Genomic DNA, 22,814 nt, shown 5'->3' on the forward strand with positions numbered 1-22,814 from the left:
TGTACTGAAAACCAATCTTTTATTGTTTTAATAAATTGGGAAAAACTTGCTCGCATGATTTAATAACTTTATATACAGTATGATTACATCACAATTAAATGAGCGCTATTCTACGTTAATTGAGGATAATCCTGAATCATTTTTTTAATAGAAATGTCTCAGTATAATTAAACTGTTCACAGGACATTTTAATGAATGTAGAAGAGAGAACCACATAGTCCATAATAGTATATTCATAACAAATTTGCTCTGAAATTAATATTTAATTCATTTAAAAATACTTTATGCCTCCTATATAGTTATCCGTAAATTATTTTAAGTTGCCTTTCCCACTGATTGAACTTATTCATATTTTATTCAGTTCTCCCCAATTTTTAATTGCATCAGAAAGCTCTGTGAGCACAGTTAGTGGTAATATTCATGGGTTGCTAGAGAAAAATTAATAAAGGGAAAAGTTCCTACAAGTTGTCTCATTAGGCTAACTAAATTTTATATCATATGCTCAATTTTTTTTTATTAATTACTTGTCTGGGACAAACTACTGTATCAACATATAATCTCATTTTGGGGCACCTTCTATTATTTGACATACATGTATTTTTCCTCACCAGATATTCTTAATCCACAACCAATATTAAATTCCTCCAAAAAAAAAGGGGATGATATATGACTGAAGTACCCCTCCGCTCCCTCCTCCCTCCATTTCATGGTGGAAGGAAAGCAGTGGTCTGTTGGTTATTGTAAAAAAAAAAATATATTTTTGATAAGGAAAAATCAAAATGAATCAGTCACATACAAATAACATCATTCTTTATTTTTTCTGTATACAGGTGCAATGCACATATTTCTAACTTCTAAAGCTTAAGGACTATTATGTAAATCATAACTGACTTTTAATGTAAAATAAGTGGTAAAACATTTCTATCTGGCTCTGGTTCTTCATGTGTGTCTTAACTTCAACTTCTTCCTCAGATTGCTGTAACATTATGTTGCACAAATTTTCTACCAGGAAAACTGCTGTCACTTTTTTCTTTGTACTTTTCCCTGAGACATTTACAAAGTTCTTCAGAACACCAATCAAAACTTAAGAAATAAAATAAAAACATTTCCTTTATGAAAGCTCAATGACCTTTGACATCATTCACTATTTAGAAACCCATAAAAGAATAGATAACAAATATATGACTCACAAATTATCAATTATGAAAAATAATCTGGGGTAGAATGCTACACTAATGCAAAAAGATGGATTACTTGTCATAAACCAATAAAGCTTTTGTTTGCGAATCCAATATCTCATTTCTTTCCTTCGTGTTGGAAAACTTAAAATGATTTTTAAACTGCATTAACTTAAAAAAAAAAAAAATACAACTATCATAAAGGTGAACACTGAAAACGCCCCCAGAAATAATCTGTCATTTTTTAACCAATTTATATTTTCTTTTCAACTATCAGTCCTAAAAATCAAAAGTCAGCAGAGACTAGATCCATCACAGAGCAACTAGGTAGTCCTGCACTTTGGGGTTGCACACGAGTGTCTGTTTTGAGTATCCAGACCTCAGAGTGGTCTCAAAGAAGTGCCATATTTGTCACTGCCAGGCAGACAACGGAATTTAATTACTCCATAACTACTTTTAGAGCACAGGCAGCTGCTTTTGAACTACTACACCTGCATCAAAACTCTTCAGGGTCTGGGGTTTGCATTGCTCTGTAAAACTTAGGGATAAGGAACGTTTAGGTCTTTTTAATAGGGGAAATTAGAGAAAGGGTGTGTTCACAGAAAATAAAATAAATACCAGCCCAGGAGTACGACAGTGCTGTGTCATCAGCTGTTGTGGGGTTTCCTATGAAAAATCCTGACTGGCGAGGCAGCAGACAATTCATTACAACATTCTTTGACTGGCAAATGACAAGATTGCTCAAATCAGGAGCTAAAGCAAGATGATCTTTATCTCCACCCAGAAATCACAAACTTCCCTGCGCAGCCTGCTCAGCCCTTTGCCTTCTCTGCAAATTGTGAGACCAGCACGTGTGGCACAACGTCAAGGAAAAAAAAAATACCAGCAGGAATGCAGCTGCTGTGATATGTTGATAGGAATAACTGGCACGACTTTTAGTTCCAGTTTAATCTGTGACTGTCGTTTCACACGTAACTTTTGCTTTGCCTATGCCAGAATCTGCAGTTATTTCTGGCTGACGAACATCGGTTTGGTCAAGGCACCTGATTTTAAACACTGTCAGCTAGAATTCCTAACTATCTTGCACTGTGAGAATGAGTTGAATGATTTAATTAAAATAATTTAATTTAAATTAGGCATATTAGAGATTCTAAGCAAAGGAGCATAAGGGCGAGTGCAATGATCCGGAGGCAATGAAGCATACTAACCAGAGATTCCCAGGTTCAGATCCTGGGGTCAGATATTCACTGCCTGCTCTCAGCTTGGGTTGGGAGTGTGCCTGGAGGTGGCTTTTTCTGCATTTGGGAGCAGGGCTGCGTGTCGGGGGGGGATTAACTACATTGTCACTCACTAATGACAGCTGCCAGCTGATTAGAAACCACATTAAGTTCTTAGCTTTAACTTTGCTAATCAGTAAGATCAAACTCCTACAACTGGATTTTTTTTTTTTTTTTCTGTTAAAGAAGAAAAGGGAAAAAAGGAGAAAGAGAAAGGATATGAAGAAAGCAGTTTGCACATTTGCCACCTAATCAGGACGTAAAGCAGAGAATAAGTGCACAGCCGTGAAAGTGAACTCCGATGGAATAAAATACCCTGGCTGGTGTGGATCAGCTTTAGCAGCACCGTTTGGAAGGGCTGTGTTCCTGCATGTACAGGACAAAGGCTTTAAACAATTAATAATAACACTTCCAGTGTTGAACACTTGATTGTTCAACAGATGTTGACAAGCAAGAATCAGCCAATAAAATGGAAATTTTATTTAAACACTTTGACATTATGTTTTCGAGAAAGTGGAACTTGAGAATAACAAGGCTCTTCTAAGTTTACTGAGAGAAAGGGAAAACTAACGGATCTTGCAAAAAAGAAGAGTTGAGTAGTCTATAATGTAATCATTCTGTTGGTCAAGGCAACGAATGTGCATTTACTTTCAGGAAATTGTAATTTTTGCCATATGCACCGTATAGACAGAAACCCCACTCTTCCAATTGTACTTTTAAAGTAAAGTCAAAACAGATGGCTAATGCAAAGATCATAATGAATTTTTTTCCTTTATACCTACGACTGATAAGGCGGCTTTCGGAAATATAATGGTTACACATTGCTTTCATGGCTTTAACAAACTCTTATTTCTGCCTTGCATTCTATACCGTGTAGATCCTATTTGAGCCCATTCAGTACTAAATTACAGATAAAGTTACAGCAAATTTGTTTTCTCAGAAAAGCAGTGAGGCCTAATATCCCTGGAGTAACAACAGCCTTGTCTTTCATTCAGAAGCAGCACTGGAATAATTTTCCCTCGGAAACAAGCGATTCTTGCAGCGACAATGGGCCTGTTCTTACAGCTCTGAATGGGATGGGCTCAGCTTGCGGGTGCTCAGGTAGGGTGGCGAGGGGGCACCTGACCCCGGCTGGCAGCGACTGCTGTGGTAGGTAACTTCAGCGAGCTCCCCTGGGGGCTTCAGCTCTGAGCAAGCGAAGGGGGACGCTCAAGCGCATCGATAATTTACGGAGGTGTATCTTGTTCGTACCGATGGAACCGAGATACCTCATAAAAACCTGACGCAGCTGGGGAACAAAGCAAAAATGTCTTAAAAGGTTAGAAAACTAACCCCCACGCAAAACAGTTCTTGGATGTGAAAGGAATACCTACATACTGACGTCCCGCCTGTGAACTGAAGTTATCTTACGAATGCTTTAGCTAATAGACTGTGATGAATAAATAATTTTCGATATGTTTCACTGGAGTCGCACTGTTGAATTAATACGCAGCATGAAAAACACTCTTCAGATTGATTTCAAGTTGTAATGCTAGGAATGTAGTGACATTATGCAAAAACAGAGCTCAACAAGCTCAGAAGAGATTTCATTAGTCACCTCTTCTTGAAAATAAATTCCTCCAAAATATTTCCCTGTTTGTATTTCTGTGTTTACATATTACAATATTATACTACTGTTCCTAAAAGATGAAAATCAAGCACATTTAGGGAATAGGCTTTGAACGTTCTTAATATGGCCTTACACTGTTAATCATTATCTTGGGAAAATTATATTGTTTTATATACTAATACTATGACATTTTTATTAACTCATAATCCCTCTGCTAACAATCGTGCTTTTAGCAAGTAATAATTAAGATGTCAGCAAATATTAAAAATATCTGGTTTTAACTTCTTCAGTCACGTTAAAATAATACAGCATCTGCTAGAACTAGAGATCCTTAGAGGAAAAACAGCAAAAAAATAAAAATAAAAATAAAAAAATTTATACTGTGTACCAGAGTATAATCTTTCTTCCTTCATTAAAAAAACAAACAAACAAACAAACAAACAAACAAAAAAACGTTAATAATCATTAACAGTAGACTTCAGTCTACTGTTAACAGTAGACTCATCTTCAGTTCCACTCACTCATCTGATCACTGACCACTCATCTTCAAAGGAATTCACTGGTTTTAATTATAAAAAATACATTTTGCCTGCAAATTGAAGATTTTGTCATTGTAAAATAGAGTTCCAAATGTGTACACCTGTGCCCTCTGGTCTGCAATAAGGAAGAGATTTGCCCTCGCCTTATAAAATGAAAGAAACACCAGAAAGAAACAGACCTCATGAGAGACAGAGAAAGAACAGAAACATTATACAAGCTGACTTTATTAAGATAAGAATAGTTCAGAAAGGAGTGTTTCAAACAAAGCTGACATCACATTATTCATATGCTCAAAGAATAAGAAGAAATATAAGTAAAGCGCAAAAACTCCTGTATTAGTACTGCCAGAGCTACTACTAAAGCACAGATTTACCATCAGCTTAACGTGTTTATCCCTCAAGTTTTATTTAGAGGAGACACACTGAGGGTAGAGAATCAAACATATGCATTTATATTGGCAGAGTTGTTGTTTTTTTTAAATCAGAACTTTCCCAAGTGTACAGTGCCACTGCCTGTAACAATGAATGCAAAATATATATTCAGTATATCAAAACAGAATTAATTTTATTCCTTTTTGAGCACATCTCTTTGCTAGCTTTCTATTTTTTTAATGGGGTTAGGAAACGTCTGTCTGTGTTCATTAATGAGCAGTGTCTACTTACGGAGGCTAGTCAATTAGAATTGGAATACAGGCTCGTCTAATCACAGCAACTATACGGCTGTGGGGAGAAAATCATGTCTCCTATTCAGTCAGTGCTGCACACTAATTGCCCAAGAAGTTCCAATTGCATAATACCAGTTTTAACAGATAACTTTGTGGTGCTAACAACAGCTGTGAGAGCAGTGCAGTGGTCAATCTCAAGACTAAATTATGCCTTTTTTTTTTTCTTTTTTTTTTTCTTTTTTTCTTTTGCAGATTAGTGGATTCTTTCTTATACTACTTGTGTCCCTGGAAAGCAGTTTGCGTCTTTTAACTTCAGAGCTACAGTAGTAATTCTGCTGATGTTATTCATGGAAACTTATAAATTCAAGATCTGCCATGCGGTTGCAAGTCTATTGAGTATCAAGTGCAACCATTTCGCTTAGAGCTATTAATCCCTTTTCCTCTTCAGTAACAATGCTGATCAACAAGTTAATTATCTCTAATGAGTAAGTGTTCATACTTATTCTGGAATAAATAAAATCTACCAGTGAAACCAAAATAAATGATACTTTTGCTGTGCTTCCTTGTTTAGTGCAAAACTATAAGCAGATTTTGGGATATCAACACCTACTATTTTTCTTCTGAATACTAAAAAAAAAAAGAATTGTTTATACCAAACAAGTGTCTGTTGAAGTTTATAGACTTTTTACTTCAAGATCAACGGGAATTCTGCTTTCCTGCAGAAGCTATATCACCTAAGTATGACACTTGGTAAAAATGTAGTGTTTTACCCACAGCCTGAAATAGCATTTCATGTATTTAAAAACTACCTCAACAATATTGTTTCTTGCAAAAATACCCAACTGAAAGGACCAAGGCAGTTTTGTTTACTCATTGTTGTGACCAGAAAAGGAAGTTAATGTGCAAAATAGGCCATTACTAACACCCATCCTTTACCAGTAAGTAACACAGCTAAGGCTACAGCAGGACTTTCCTCACAACTTTGTAACCATCAGTTCGACCTGTAATTAAGAAATCCAAGTGCACATTCTGCCTAGACTATGCTGCTCAGTGATGCCTGCTCACTGAGGAGTGCAGCTGTTGCCTTGCGCCAGCACCAGGGGAAGGGGAAGAACTACGTGTAAAGGTCCAGAGAGGCCTTTCAAAAAATAATAATAATAATAATAATTTAATGTTAACTCCTTGGGTATGGAAAGCACCCCACATGGAAACAATGTTTAACCTGACCAAACTGTAAAATAAGGGTTATGTCAATAATGTGCTTGTGTCTGATTGAGGTGAAAAATGAAAAAACAAACAAACAAACAAACAAACAAACAAAAATCCACCACTTTGAAACTTCTTAAGTATTCTCCTGTTATACCGTGCTTCAATGGTTTACCCACTTGAAATTTCAAGATGTCCTAGTCTGTACACACACGTTGTCCAAGAAAAGGGCAATGTCTGACACCACTGCTTTTGCCCGTTCTGTTAGCAGTTCCCACAATTGTGCAAATCAGTTTTCCCACTTTAGGAACAGCTGCCCAGATGGTTTGCAGGACTTTCCTACACAAATCTTATGGGAGCTCAAGGCACAATGAAGGGGAACAGCACTAGGATGTGTCCCATTTCCAGCCCCAGAGAGGCCAAGAGAGCTGATAAAGTACACAACATTGCTCTTTTGCTGAAATGTAGTGTAAATCGGTGTGTATCAGGTTGTCCTCATTTTAGGATCATGCTGCAAAACTTCGTGGGTAACTTCTGTGATGCTTACTTAGGGGTGTTTTTCTTTTGGAGTTCTATTTACTAACCAAGAAGACCGATTACTGTTAGTCATACAGCAGGTGCAGCACTAGTAGAAACAAATAATTTTTTTTTATTATTATTTTTTCTGATTAATGGTCTGGATTTCAGTTCCTGGAATGGATTTCAGTTTTTGCAATCAAAATTAAAATTATAAAATTACATGTTAAACAATATAAGTAGGACAAACATTTCAATTATGTATATTTGAAACATTACAAGATTTGAAAACATTGCAAGTTTCTACTCCAGTAAAATTGAGCATACTGATTTTTTTTTTCTTAAAAAAAAAAATAAAATAAAATAAAATTCTTCCATCTAGGAACAGATGCTTATATATCACCTATGATCTGCATACTTACTAAGTAAGCAACTACTGTATAGAGATAAAGGATCATTATTAAGGATCATTAGAAAGAAACTGGTGGCTTCACTTCTGAACAAGATGTTTTCCTAACCCTCCTGCATGCAACCTTTGAAACACTGCTTCTGTATTTAGTTTTCCTCACTTGGGCTTTTCTCAATAGCATACAATATACCTGGTTATTGACTTTTTACTACACTGAAACATTTCATAAAATGTTAGATTATATTACTTTAATTATTGAAAGGTCCTGCAAAGCCAATGTTGCCCATAGTTCTTTCACTCCAAGGCAAACAACTATAATACAGCTGCTAAAATAAAAAGTTAAATGCTCTTTATAATGGGATTTCAAATGAATTGATTATCATAGAATCAAAGAATGGTTTGGGTTGGAAGGGACCTTAAAACCAACCCCCATCCATGGGCAGGGACACCTCCCACCAGCCCAGGCTGCCCCCAGCCCCATCCAGCCTGGCCTTGGGCACTGCCAGGGATGGGGCAGCCACAGCTCCTCGGGGCAGCCTGGGCCTGGGCCTCACCGCCCTCTGAGGGAAAAATTTCTTCCAAATATCTAATCTAATCTGGTTCTTACATGACTCATAACATAAAGATGATGAAAAAGTCGAGGTATTTCATAATTCACCCATGTACACTACTTAATGAAAGTTTAAATGGCCAAAATGTCATGCAACAACTACGAAACAACTCAGGGAACCTAGTGATGCTAAGGCACACAACTACTTCCTCCTTTGAACACTGCTACTAAATAACTATCCAAATATAATATCCATGCTACATGAACTTCTTTAAGAGCAAGATTTTGGTGCTCTTTATGTATTTATTTAACTTATTCATTTGTACACAGGAGAGTGTTGAACACTCAGGATTAAAGTGCCAACAAGAATACATGATGATTGCTGATTGAGTGAGGTTGGAAGGGACCTCTGTGTCCATCTGCTCCACCGCCCTGCTCAAACAGGGTCACCAAGAGCAGGGTGCCCAGGACCATGTCCAGGTGGCTTTTTAAGATCTCCAAGGAGACAACCACTCTGGGAAACTTACTCCAGTGCTACGTCACCCATGGTCACTCATTAATGCATGGTCAATTAGAAGCTGTATGTTATCCATTAATGCTACAAAATGGTTGGTCTTCTTGTATTCCCACAGGGTGTCAGGCTTTAAATTCTGTACATTCTAAATTGTCCTCAGAGGAAAGAGAGAACACTGGTAATATAAACCTGTGTTTGTCCTCCCTTCTCCCCACTGCATGGGCAAAGGGCAGTAAGAAAATTGTCCACGTTTATTTCTGAGGTGGTCTGTTTGAAAAAAAAAAAAAAAAAAAATCTCTTTTCTCACATATGATGCAGCACTTTCATATGTATAAAACACTAAAATAAAGTTAAAATTTCCTAATTCATTTATCAAAAATTATAGTAGGCTCTTTTTTTCTGACCTTGCTAGCATTTTGCCTACAGCGCAGTACTAATATTGTATTGATACCCATACATTTTTACTTAGCATTAATTTTAACAAAACTATGCATTTAATTCTTTCCTAGTTTTAATTTTGCATATTCAAAACCTGTCCTAGTCTCTTGTGACAGCAACATCATTTCAGGGTATTGCTGTATGGGGGTATTACTTACTCCAGACCAAAGATTCTAAATCATGTAATTTGGCTATCTATTCTTTTGCTCACATCGCTGCCTGAAGAGGAAATTTAGGCTCATTTCATAAACTTTTTGGATACACTAAATATAGGATTTTAACTAATCATTTTTCTTAATTTCTGACAAATCATATTTTGGTGCATCAGACCTTTTGGTGTATCTGGTTTTATCAGCACTTTGAGAGCTTTAATAGGCAACTACTTTCAGTGCAAAACTGACAGTTTTCTAAGTAGTGAGACAAGGAAAATAAGTGGGAAGAAACCTCTGCTAGATAAGGGAATGACCAGCCATGATAGCAATGCTCTTGTCTGTTGTTTCCAGTCTGAGAAACTATAAAGGCTCTTCACCTCAATTACTCATGCTAAATAAGGGAAGTATTTCCATAGAGTGCACAGGTGCTTTTGAGGCTAAATACTTCAAGATCCCAAAGAACTCACAATGGAAGCTAGGTAAGAGCCCAAAACAGATATGCAGATGAAATAAACAGCTATGGGAGGAATTTACGTTCCTAAAGGTAGAGATAGGGCCACTTAAGATGTGCTGGGGTGGGTATCCCAGTCACTCCGATGGCGATCACAGATGTGACACAGAGACATGCCCTCCTGGAACAGCAGCTGGATGGCACACAGGAAACTCTAGGCTGCCTACAATGGCATCAAGTCTGCACTCAGGCAATGAATCACACTGCTAAACTGATTTAGTAGGCATGTATTCACTCTACGAAGGAAGTAAAATGAAAGTTAATTTTTTAAACAAAATCAAATACTAGAGGAAATGATTAAACATATAAATATTGCCCAATCCTTCCTTGTATCAGACTTGCAAGCATACTATGTGCCAAACACACTGCATCCCAGAAGTCATCACATTGTGGAATAAGCATAGGTCAATGACATGTTTCTTTCCCATCTCATTTTCCAAAAACTGACATGAACACTCTTGCTGCAGAAAGCTCAAATCAAAAAGTATTTTGCAACAGTCTCACACAGTTCTCCTGGTGTATAGAAAATCAGGAAAGAGGAAAGGGGATTTAGATTACTTTTCTTTCTGTTTGCTGTACTTCTGGAAAAACAGAATGGCAGCAGTCTAGTATACCTTATTCTCTTTCCTTTTGGTAGGGACAGACTTGATGAAAAGCTGAAAGGCTCTTGTAGATATGTGTGCCCTGCATTGGAAAAGAACCTTGTACCTGGCCTTGCTGCTACCATGTCGCTTTACCTCTGCAAACCTCTCTTCTGAGAACTGGCAGTTTTGACACCAACAGGAGTTTTTGGAAAGGCTTTTTTAGGACGTAAGAGGTTTTGTAACTACCTTACCAGAACTTCACCCAATTTCAAATTCCAGACAACAGGTGGCAAAGACAATCCAATGAACCACTTCATCGGGTGTAGTGAAAGGCAATTTGATGGTGTTTATATGTCAGATTCCCCAAAATGATATCAACTAGTATAAAATCTATGAGTTCTTCAACATATCTCCCAAATTCTGATTATCCCAAAATTACAGTGTGGAAAAAAAAATATATATATATATATATATAATTAACACAAATGCATTCCCACCTTCTGATGGTACCATCTTAAGTTTCTCCAAAATATAATCTTTGTCCTTTTGCATTTAGCTGCTTCTGAAATGCATCATAGTGAGAATTTTCCTTTTTAATAGGGAAAAGCTAAGCAAGTGGACAACATTATTTTACTGTCTCATTTCCTGCCACTGACCAGTTCTTTTTTTCTTCTATTTCCATCACAGTTTCAGTTAATTAGCATGGCACCACCGCAATTAAACGGTGTGTGTGCAAGAGAGCTAACACTTAATCAAAGGCGAGGGACACTATTATGTCATTTCCACACATGAATTGTGTAACATTAGAAGACAAAGAGAAGGTGAGTTAGACCTGATAAATGACTTGGATGCAGGGTGCACCATTTTATCAATATTTCAAAGCCTAAAAAAAGAAGACTAATTTCTGTGTGCACGCATGCAACTGTCTTGCAAGATTCAGAGGAATAAGAATGTAAGGGCATGTTCACAGAGAACAGGGAGCATTAATTTGAGGACATACTGAAAAGCATGTGTGGGATCAGGTGAGGATACTCTGCTTCCAAATTAGAAAGGAAACAAGTTTATTTTATGAGTAACAGTTAAATGTTCAATGCTGGCAATTAAAGTGCTTTACTGAGGCCATTTTGGGATACCAAATACTTCGAAGATCGTATATTCCCTCATATTTCATGTTCAATGTTCCTCTAAGTAAAATATGTGGTTCCTTTTAGTTACTCAGTTATGAATTGTACTTTAAAGGCAAGGGGACATTTTTGATAATGCACATCTTAAACTTTTCATTAAACTACCAAATTTAAATTCTACCTTTTTGTGCACTCTGACATTTTTGTCTGGCATTTTCATTAATTTTGCGACATACATAAATGTAGCTGAAATGTTAACTGATCAATACTTTGTCTCTCTCATGTAGCACTAGAGCGAAGCTCCCCAAGGACCACGCAGCAGTACAGAAATTAAATGTGTAAAATATCAAATGTTAATGTTAAACACAGCAGCACTTACTGTATAACGACTGAAAAGGCTAAAAGAATTCCAAATGGACAGATGGTAGCACAAATTATCTACAATCACATTTAAAGATTAAAGTTTGTCCCGTAAAATAATTCATTGACTCATGTTGAAGTGTGTCCTTTTACTGATAGCTCAGTTGTCCAATTATTTTTGTGCTCATTACAGTGAGAAATGACAGTACTGGGAAAAAAAAAAAAAAAAAAAAAAAAAGTACACTTTTTCCCCCTACACTGCACCCACTGACATCTGCAAGAACACAAATGTCTGGTCAAGAAGCTGATGGAAATTAGGCACAATTTAGTAGACAATTCAGTGCCCATGGTAGATTAATTCAAAGAGGAAAAAAGAACAAAACAAAACAACTTTTGCATATTCTAATACAGATCTTCTGCCTGAAGTAAACTATATTAATTATGGAATAAAAAATATACAAAAATTAACTGCTCAACTAATCTTGTAATCTGCATTAAATCCAGCAAATCAGGTGAATTTATGGCAAAGGCTCTCTGCATGTGTTCTGTTCTTTTACACGGTATTTAGGTGCTTCAGAAGTATAAGTGCAAAGAGGTGACACATTCTTAATTATTTTGGAGACAAAACAGGTCTATTTGTGACAGACTAAAAGCTCATTTGCACTGAAACTTTAACTTTGTTGCTATGCATTTCCTTTATTTAACAGGACAGAAAGAAGGAGGAAAGAATATAAAACACAGTAGTTCAAATTGGAAGTCACTGTGGCCAGATCCACCTATATTTCATGAGTTGTTTGCAAATATCTTTGCATATGTGGAAAAAACAATCAATCAAACAAACAAAAAAACCTGCAAAACAAGCCACAAAACAAAACAATTTAATATCATGTCACAATATCACCCACATCACCCACATTTTAAAAAAAGTTACATCCGGATAGCAATTATTCTCCTGTTTAAAACAAACAAACAAAAAAAGACAGAACTTTAAGTCATTCAGGCAAAATCCCTAGCGAAGGCTTATGAAGTACAACAGAAACAGGTAAAATAACTGCTTAACCCAGGAAAATGCATAGTCCAGAATGTTGAAAATTTAGCTTCTAGGTCTCTGTGCTTCTAAGTACAGCGAAGCACCAGTTGTTGAGCTGGTACTTTCAGATAACTTTGAGAAAGGATGAATAAGGAGCACCATGATAAAGCTCTCAGAAAGCATTTCCTTTCTAAAAACGTCTCAAATAATTTAAAAGTTTGAGACATATAAGTTCTGGAGTATAAATAGTTCCTGCTAACATTGTGACTCTCCAAGAAGAATGATCTTAAAAGAAACTGCAGTGAACACTTCAGTGTGCAAAGAGCATAAAGCAGATAACTGTAGCTTATTATAGAGTCACCATATTAATCAAGGCTTTCTGTCATTTTCCAAGAGCAGTCTGGTTTTCCAGGACTTCTCTCTTATTATAACTAACCCATTATATTTTATTTGTGAAAACTGAGCTAGTCAACCGGAATTTCTTCTCATGTGGTCTTCTTTTCATGTGTAGCAGCCCCCCCTGCCCAGAAAGCAAAGACATGGGGTAAGGTATGAGAAAAGGGTGCCTGTAAGTGTCACTCTAAGAATGTGGGGCAATATGAGGTCTGAAAAATCAACGCTCACGTACTTAACTTATGTGAAATGGCTGTAAGTCTCTTGTGATATCATCTGTCAATGTATGTCTTCAAATCCAACAAGAAGGAAGAAATGGTTAGTTTAAAAGTTTACTTCTAGTACATTATTTATTAGTCTGCCTACAGAGCTGGAAACCTACAGAATGGCCTATTTCTCATCTCCTTTCTGGGACTGACATTTCACTGTGACATTCTCTAACCTCTGGGAGACAACTTCAAGAGAAGATATGATTTATATAATAGTGAAGAGATTAAAATGATACATACAAGTACAGCTTCTTTATAAAACCTATTGAATTGCAGCATAACCTGTGTGCAAGCACAAGTCAGTACTACATGTGAAAGTGAACCACTCCCATGAAAGATACGAGTTTTTTCAAGGACCCATAATACCTCTGAAACTCCAGAATCCAGCTAAATCCGAGCTTTATAATCATGATAGAAGTTCATGTAGCTACAACTTAGCTAATAAAAAATATGCTATGGATGTTTTGTCCAACAGAGGGATGGTGTGATCTTTGGACAGAATAACATTAGCTTGAGAAGCACAGATAAAACTTCTGGATGCAGATCAGGAAGACATTGATGAGGCCACAGTACTGACACTGACAATAATGTATCCTCTACTACCACACAGCAAAATAAATGCTAAAAGAAAACTAAATAATAAACAACAACAACAACACAAATTGCTTTTTATGTGCATATAATCAGGAACAAAATTGTACTGCAACACTCTATAACTACAATAATAAAGTACACTCACTACAGCCCACTCCACTCTAATTCTGCGCCTATGCATTTCCAGTTACTCTCTATCACATTGAATGTGTTCTATGATCAGAAACCACCGTGATTTAATAGCAACGCATCTTTTTCCATGTCCACGGCAGTGCACCAAGAGAAAGAAATAAAATTTCCACAAAGAACAGCATGTCATTCCATTTCCCTTTTCTTCTACAGATAGGTGTTCCAAATGCATTTTTAAAATGCTCTTGGGCTGATGAATATTTACAAACTGGAGCAGTAATAGCAGCATAAGCATATGAGTTTTATGTAGGCAATGCATTTTCCAATGAAATTTTGGTCATCCTAAGCTGAGTATACTCCAAAGTATCCAATGCCTAGTTTGAGTGCATACATTTTAACTGCTCGTGCAACTCCCATACTCAAAAAAACAAACAAACAGGAACTTTAGCTTATACAGTTTCGAAAATCAAAATCAAAAGACATTCATCTGAGAGAATCAATCTGTGATGAAGCTTGGAATTTTCCAAATTTAGTATGAGCACAAAGGTTAATATTAATGATGGTAATGTTTATGAAGAAATTTTAGTTTTATTTAAATCATTAAAACCAAATTTACTAAAAATTGACCTATGATCAGAGCTTGATGTTTAAAAGGTACTAGTTTGTTTGCAGTAATGATTTTAAAGTTTTTTGGTTGTTTGTTTTTAATCTAGCCAAGGATACTAATTCTTAGTAATCAAGCAACTACTTGGGTCCAGAGTTTGTACTTCTACAGAAGTTAAAAGTGTAGCATATCGGTATGTAGAGGACAAAATAAAATTAATATTATGCTTTTGATATGTAAAAGCACCTGTATTAAACAAAAGCAAATTATAAAAATATAAACATTATAAAAGGGGAGCAAGCAAAAATTAACAGAAGTAATGTGTGAGAAGCTTACTATGTATCATCCATACTTTACCAACTGTATTGTGTCATATCACATACTTGTTACTTGTACAATTATAAATATTTTTAAAAGATCATATTGTTTGTGTGACATTTTACAATTCTGTACTTTTAAAAAAAAATGTGAATAAAAATGATTTGTGATATCCTCATAGGTTTAAATAAAATTAAATGAAAAAAAAAAAAATCAGGAACGCCTACATCAAGATTGTATCATCTCTTAGTCTTTAACACAAATAACACAATGGTGATTAACAGTAATATAAAGAAGATCATACCAAAAAAGCAGCAAGACTTCTTGGGGGTGAATCCCAGTCAAAGCAACTGTTAATGTAGTAGGCGGCATTTATGAGCACCATGACACAACGTTTCATGCGGATGAAGTTTCTCAACAGCAGCTGGTAAAAAGGTGAAAGAATGAAAATATTTCAAAACCTCAAAAGCTTCAGAAGAGGTTAATGTTTATAATATTCTCATTGTTAATTTGGGTAAAGATTGAGAAAAAAATAGCATGGTAAACTACCTAGCTTAAGCTCTATCTCACAGACAGAGAATAGTATTTTAAAATTAGAAAGACTTGCAAGACACAGAATTTATCTAAATGTATCGTTGTCTGAATTTGCTGAATTTAGTTCTTAACTATATACAAATCATTGTCTTCACTCACACAACTTTGTGACAACTGGAGATCTATTTTTAAAAGCCACTTGAGAAATGTCACAAATGATATTGCTATTAAGATATCAGAGTTTTATTAAACAGGCAAGGCTTTCCCCTTAATTACTTAGAAAATTCTGTCCTTTCTTAATAAGAAGATGCTGTAGGATGCTAACTTGACATCATGCAAAATCACTGCTGTAAGATCAGATATATTCTTTACATCCAATTTTCCTCCTTCATAACAACTTCACATGACAACCATGTGTGGTTTAAGTATCTATCAAAGTAACTTTAACTGCATCTCTATCAAGATGAAATATTACAGGGCTAGGTTTAATTGAGAAGATCACCCTTAAATCCATTAAAATGGCAATACACCTGACCAAAAGAAGAGAACAAACCAGTGAATCATTCAATTTCTGTATTGAATTAAAGCGCTGGGTAGGTTAAGATGTGCTCTCTCTCAGAACATCTGGATGGTTTGAAATGCTACTGCATTAGTCATATGTAAAGATTCATTTTTATTTTATTTTCTACATGTGGTATTGTGGTCGGATATTCCACAAAACCTAAAAGGAAAACAAACCACCAAGTGGATATTTAAAGTTTACTCCTCTTGCCATCTGCAGAAAGCACAATGCCATTTTTGGTTATCAAAGAGGGGAGAAGAATGAATCTTGAATAAAAGGCCTTTTTGTTTCTTTGCTGTCATAACAGTGAAAAATGCAGGTTTAGTAAACTCTTTACTCCCAAGAGTAAAGAAAGAAATATTCTTTTTAATGAAATATATCAAACAACACATTCACAGTTCATCCATCAGATAACTTAAATTATACTCAAGCCAGAAGTTTTCTACAAGATAAAAATCCATTTCAAGACTTTTGTCTTTTCACTGCAAACAAAAAAAATCCTGTTGCCACAATTCAGTCAAAAGCTCTGTTCTCCCCGTATAAAATACATCATTCATGTAACATGAAAAACTGAAACAAAAGCAATTGAAGTGCAGAAAAAAAGTAAGATGTGTTTACTATTAAAACTATCAGTGGCAAATAATCAGGAAAAAAAGAAGAAAAAAAAAAAAGAAGAAGAAAAAAGAAATAGGTCCACACATTTCCTACCCAGATGGCTCTCAAAAGTGATAAGGAGTTTTAGTTTGCTTCCACCTGAGATTCAAACCTTAACCCATGAAGTTGTTCAAAATTTGGCTACAGAATGCTGAAAGAGTCTCTACCATGCACAAAAATGGAAATCTTTCAGGTCAAGGTTAACAGCAAAAATTTATGCAAGACTTAGTTTACATGCACCTGCACTATAATCTGATATGTGTGGAACCTGATGGTTTCAACTGTGTTCTTATTCACATATTTCACGGAAATTAAGCTGCAGTTTATAGAGAAGAGATACAATAAAACCACGTATTTTGTTTCTGCCTCTTCCTACCTATCATATTCTTTTGTAAACAGGTAATGAAAATGTTATTCTTTACCCTCAGCAGCGCGATACCAGATATTTAGATGTGCACACTCGATATTAAGGCTTTTGGAAAGGATTAGTGTTTCCTTACTCTTTACCTGTTTAGACAGTCTGTTTTCCTCTTCAATGTACTTCTGTTCTTTGGGCATTAAGGTTCGTATGCTGGCTTTCACCTACGCATTAAAATGTGTGTCAATATTTCAAGCTTACTCGCTCCTTACTAATAACACATGCTCCGATTTGCAAAAATTACGAAGTTTCAAAGTCACGGCTGCCAAGCCCAGGACACACAGATGTACACAGAGGCAGGGGCTGCTGCTTCGTGCATTAGCAGCAATAGCAGCAGCAGCAACAAAAAGAGTGGGTGTGCCAGGCATTGGCAGAAGAGTATTCTGTGGTATACATCAAGGTTTAGAGAAAATGAGGAATGACAGAAATTCTCTACAAATCGTGAACAAAAGCTTTCATGAAACTGAACTCTTTAGCAGTACAAAAAAGCCAAAGTTAAGACTTACAGCATTAAAAATCACATCTATTTCAAGATAGATGACCCCCTTTGTTGGCCCTGTCAGCTGCTTGTTTTTCAAGACGTAGGCTTTCTGTTCACCATTTTGAATCTGCAGGAAAAGGACATGACAGCCGTCTGTCTCGCGGTCTCCGCTGAATACCCCCCCCCCGGTGACCCCTGACCCCCAGCTGCTGAAACTGACAGAGAACCCAAAACAACTGTGGCAAGTCTGACAAGTACCTGTTCATTACCAGGACCGAGTCTGTCAGGAAAAATTAACTATCATGGGATTCAACATGGCCGTGAATGGAGTATGTTAAAATTTTAGTGTTCTTATTACAGACCTTGGTTGAGAAATGACAGACACAGAGCTGCAAATCTTTTTTTTTTTTTTTTTTTTTTTTTTTTTTTTTTTTTCTCCTTCTTCTTCATTTATTTTTTTTCATTCTCCCCCCTTCAGCAGGAAAAATACAGACTGGTGTGTCAGGTGAATGAAACTTACAGACAGCAGTGGTATCGCAACTTTGCCTAGAAAGTCAGCACTCCGGTCGCGGTCCTCATCATAAACTGTCACTTCAAGCACCGAGTGGATGTCTTTAATATTACTACAGAGGGAAAAGCACACACGGAGGAGAGAAGTCACCTACACCAGCAGTTACCAAGGACAAAAGCGCAAGAGGTTAGCAAAAACAGAAATCCGTGTATATTTTCCAAGCCACAGCAGAGAACAAAATCCCAGAAAATGAGGCTTCCCTCCGTGTAACCCCAGCTCTCTCCAGGTGCTGCAGTGACTGCCAGCAGAAGTTTTCTGAAGGATGTTGCTTTAAATTTCCTACCTGGCGTTTGCGCTGCGTGAGCTACAAGGAGAGCCAGCGCGGAGGAGCGCTGGGGATTTACCGCGGCAAGCAGCGGGTTGAGAGCCCCACAGCCACCCCGAACACCGCTACCCCTGCAGCAAATCCTACTGCAATCACTGTGCTGTCTGCAGGCTTGTAAATGAAAACAATCATCAGCTACGTGAGGCATCCTTGTAAAGAGAACGAGCTCTTTAATTCTAAAATCCTTGCTTAATTACAAACACGCAGCAGTCATTACAACAAATTAGGAACAAGAAATAAGAAATTACGTGTTTTTCAGCTGGTTCTGTTTTTTTTTGCCTGCAAGCTGTTAAACACCATCACCGTGGACAACAAATGTCGCTGTACATTGTAAACTCTCAAGTGAAAAAAAAAAAAAAAAAATCACATTCCTTATGGAGAGAGAAAATACCAAAATTGTTTGAGAGAACTCTTCTTTGATCAAACAGCTGATCCAGGAAATATGAATTCAAGCAAAGCACTTCAACTTCACTAAAATATGAGCCTCCAGAAACTGCATTGCTAGTCCAAAATTAAATAACACATTTGAGGACAAGCAAAATAGTCTATGCAAACGTGTGTGCAAGAGAGGTGAAAACTTTCCTTGAAGGTCTTTTGAGTTTTTCTATTTGATTCCTGATTAGTCTTTTGTCCTGTATAAAAACAGGCAACTCCTTAAGCAGAGAACACTTGAGCAGTGGAGGTTGATTAGTTGTTGTTTCTATTAATAGATAACTGAAAATAAATTAATGAAGAATTTAGCGTGTTTGTACAGATGCACAAATGAGAGCTATGTTAATACGCTAATGGGAAGTACAACTATTGTGGGAGTTTTTCTTTTGTTCAGAGTTCATTCCTGAGAGCCAACTGCAGGGTGAGGAAAGCTGCGGATGCCAAGTATATGAGTGACAGACTTAGAGGAAAAAAATACGAAGATTAAAATCAGACTGTGATTTAAGATCACTGACATAATAGCATTTTCACTTATGCTAAAGTGAGATAAGTGTACACAAAGCTAAAGACTCTATTATTTTTGCAGTGGTTTGTTAGCTGGTTTCAGTAGCAGAGAAACCTGCAGCTGATCAGTTTTCTACTCACTGATGTAACATTGCAACAGACAGAAAGAAAGAAAAAAAAAAAGGCAACAGAGCAAGACAGATAACACAAACATTTTGTTTGTGGAAGACTTTTTTCTATTTTGTCAGAACCTTTTACTGTGTTCAAAATAACACAGAGATTAAAAAATAAATTAATAAATAAATAAAAATAAAAAACAACTGCATCACTTCCCAATAAACTAAACACTTAAGACCACATTTTGCCCAATAGCAACATTTCACTATTATGACATTATATTGTGAGAAGTGCAGTCAGCAAATAGAAATAACAAATGGAAAATTCAAAGACCTTAATTCTGAAAAGCATGAATGCATTTAAAATTCATTCCTTTATATAGTTTTTGAGTGTTCATTAAGGTTAACAACCACATTTTACTGAAGGTCATAGTATCTTTTTTCCACCCAAACTTCAGGGCCAAAACCACGGTAGTAAGCTCTTGAAACTCCACTGAAGACAGCAGAAGTCTGGAAGGCTCACCATTTCTCATTTCTAGTTTACAGGAAACAAACTAGCTTTTTTACCTTTTAAATGGTAAATGTTGCCTTTTCTCTATTTTATTTTTCATGTTTTTAACCCTCAAAAAAGTGTGCAGCTGTTTGGTTTAGAAATGGCAGTATGTTACTTTCACTGGAATTTGAGGTGGGTACTGTTGATTTACACATACATCCCCTTCAAACAAACAAACAAAACAACACAAAACAAAAGAACCACCGTGAAACACTCACAAAACCAAAACACCTACAATGTGAAGATTTTGTTCCATTCTGGATTGAGGTTCTTGTAGACGGTATGTGTCAGCAGTCTGTCATTATTCAGTTCAACTACACAAAATGGGTCACTTTTACCTATGAAGAGAGAATTTGGGACAAATTTTATGAACTGAGAAAATACACCATGAGCAACTTCTAAATCAGAACTTTGTTTTTCTAAATTTTAAGTCAATAAAGAATCAATTCAGCTAATTCCTGTGGTCTGCATTTTATTCAAGATCATGATAATGATAAGGACTGATAATCCTTGTAATCTATTAAGATTCTTCAGTAAATAACTTTTTTTTTTTTTTTTTAGAGAAAAAAAAAGAAGAGAAAAAAAAAAAGATGAGAAAAAAACGCCATATAGTTTTTTTCTCATCAAAACCAGCATGTTCCTAAAAGGTGCCAAGCACACTTCTGAGACAGCTAAGAGAACTTTAATTGTGCCAAACCTATTTTGACTGTAATTATTACATTATTAAAGCATTTTTATATGTTGGAAAAGTATTACTCCATATTATTTGTAATAACATAGCACCCATGATACTTATCCAAAGATTACTATGCTCTACATGTTTCATGCTGCACAAATCCTTTCCCCCAAATCAAAAAGACTTAAAGACAGTTTCAGATAAAAGCCTAACAAAAGAGAGAATATATGCAAGTACAATTAAACAGTGAGAAAATATCAGCTGGAATGATGGGTGGCAGCCTCAGCACAGCAGAAGCTCAAATGGGGTTGAGTTTTTGTATACTTTAATGAACAATGAAGTAGCTTTGCACATATTTACAGGAAGGTTCCTCAGCATGAAAGCCACCACAGATAAAAATATGAAGATGATGCTTTGAAAGTGTAATATGTAGATAATAGAAATTGTATGTTTGACTGATATAGGCATTTCTTGTTTGTTTTATATATTTTTTTTAATATAAAGAGAAGGAAAGGGTAAAGAAAGTATGTGTGTGTGCCCCTAAATGTGTGGCAGCTTACAAGTAAAGGTGGGCTGTGTTCAGCTACCAACCAAAGAGACAGAAAAAAAAAAATCACCCAGATTAAAAGTTTAGGGGCACGATGTAGAAGTTACACTAAGCTTTTTCTTAGATATCCACAAAGCCAGGATTTGTATTTGGAAAGGAGAAGAAAGAAATTAGACACCTGAGCCTCAAGTTTAGCAACAGTTTAGCCATGTAAAAAAGGACCTTCCCAAAGAGGGAAAAAGAAAGAAAGAAAGAATGATGAGAACACAGTTGCAATAAAGAGCTGATAAAAATAAATAAATAAAAATAATAATAATAAAAAAAATTAACTAATTATTATGATTAGTAGCAGCCAAACAGAGAGACCCTTCCTACCTATTTTGTTTTTATCCCGTAACTAAAAGGAACAATACAATGCCCATCATTTTGCTGTCCTATCAATTAGCAAAATGAAACTTATAGAAGACCAGGTATGCTAAAGGCAAATTTAAACATTGTACAATGACAGTAGTTCTAACCTGGCTGACTTCTGTGCCTGCTTACCTTCGCCTTTGGCACAGCATTCAAGGGCACATATTATTTTCATTTAAGGCTACTAATACATTATTACAAAGCTGGAAAACAAATTGCTGCCTCCAGAACCAGAGGAAACTTTGTCAGAAATTAACAACTGAACTGCACACTAGAGAGTAGAGCATTCATGTCTCTGGACTTTCTTTGGATGGCAAAGTGTTTAAAAGTTATGGAGTGTTGGCTTTGGCCTTCCACAATCAAATCTAGCACACTATGGAATTGCATTTCACAGTGTCTTCAATAATTCCGTCATGCTATGTCATGTATTATAAGAAGCCATAAATTGAGTAGCTCAATGGGTCTACATTAATGATATTAGGGAGGCATGTAATTTGTTTCATACCTTATACAAATGACAATGAAATCAATATTTAGACAAAGCTGTCCAGGGGTCAGATCTTCCAAACTGCAATATTGATTCAGACTACATCAGAGGTTAATGTGCATATTATTAACTTTAATGATAAAGAATAATTGTTTTAAATGCAGTGTAAATTACAGTTAGAATAGATGTTTACCTTCTCTAGAAAACTGAATATCACTGAGTCTTTCCCATTAAACGTGAAAAAGGACTAACTCATTAATCACCAGATATGAATATATCATGCATCTTGCTGTTTTCCTGTTTCACAACAAGCCTAAATAGTTGTAGGAAATTTCAAAATATCATATTCATTTACCTTCTCTAGATTTGAGTATTTGGAAAAAAAAAAAAAAAAAAAATCATAAACCACAAGATAGTTAGTGTAACAAGGCAGAACTGACACAAAAGGTGAGCTGGGTGTTATCTCCTTTTTTACATCATCATCAATCATATTTACATATGAAAGGGAAATGTGATTTGTGCTTATTAATTGTATACAGATACAGTAAAAATGTACTAGAATGTCTAGAGGTCC

The 22,814-nt window shown here is 35.9% G+C and overlaps 1 protein-coding gene across 9 annotated transcripts in view; it reads right to left on the reverse strand.

Moving 5' to 3' along the window:
- MCTP1 (multiple C2 and transmembrane domain containing 1) overlaps positions 1–22,814 on the reverse strand; it is a 287,020-nt gene that overhangs the window by 77,404 nt on the left and 186,802 nt on the right. For all 9 annotated transcript variants that reach the window (XM_035310880.1, XM_035310874.1, XM_035310876.1 and 6 more), the window contains 5 exons: positions 20,355–20,457; positions 18,139–18,241; positions 17,644–17,745; positions 17,227–17,301; positions 15,274–15,393 (listed from right to left, as the gene is read on the reverse strand). In XM_035310880.1, coding sequence (XP_035166771.1) covers positions 15,274–15,393; positions 17,227–17,301; positions 17,644–17,745; positions 18,139–18,241; positions 20,355–20,457 — 503 coding nt within the window. The remainder of the gene's footprint in view (positions 1–15,273; positions 15,394–17,226; positions 17,302–17,643; positions 17,746–18,138; positions 18,242–20,354; positions 20,458–22,814) is intronic.

This window comes from Oxyura jamaicensis, chromosome Z (genome assembly GCF_011077185.1).
Source record: "Oxyura jamaicensis isolate SHBP4307 breed ruddy duck chromosome Z, BPBGC_Ojam_1.0, whole genome shotgun sequence".
Classification (NCBI taxonomy): domain Eukaryota; kingdom Metazoa; phylum Chordata; class Aves; order Anseriformes; family Anatidae; genus Oxyura; species Oxyura jamaicensis.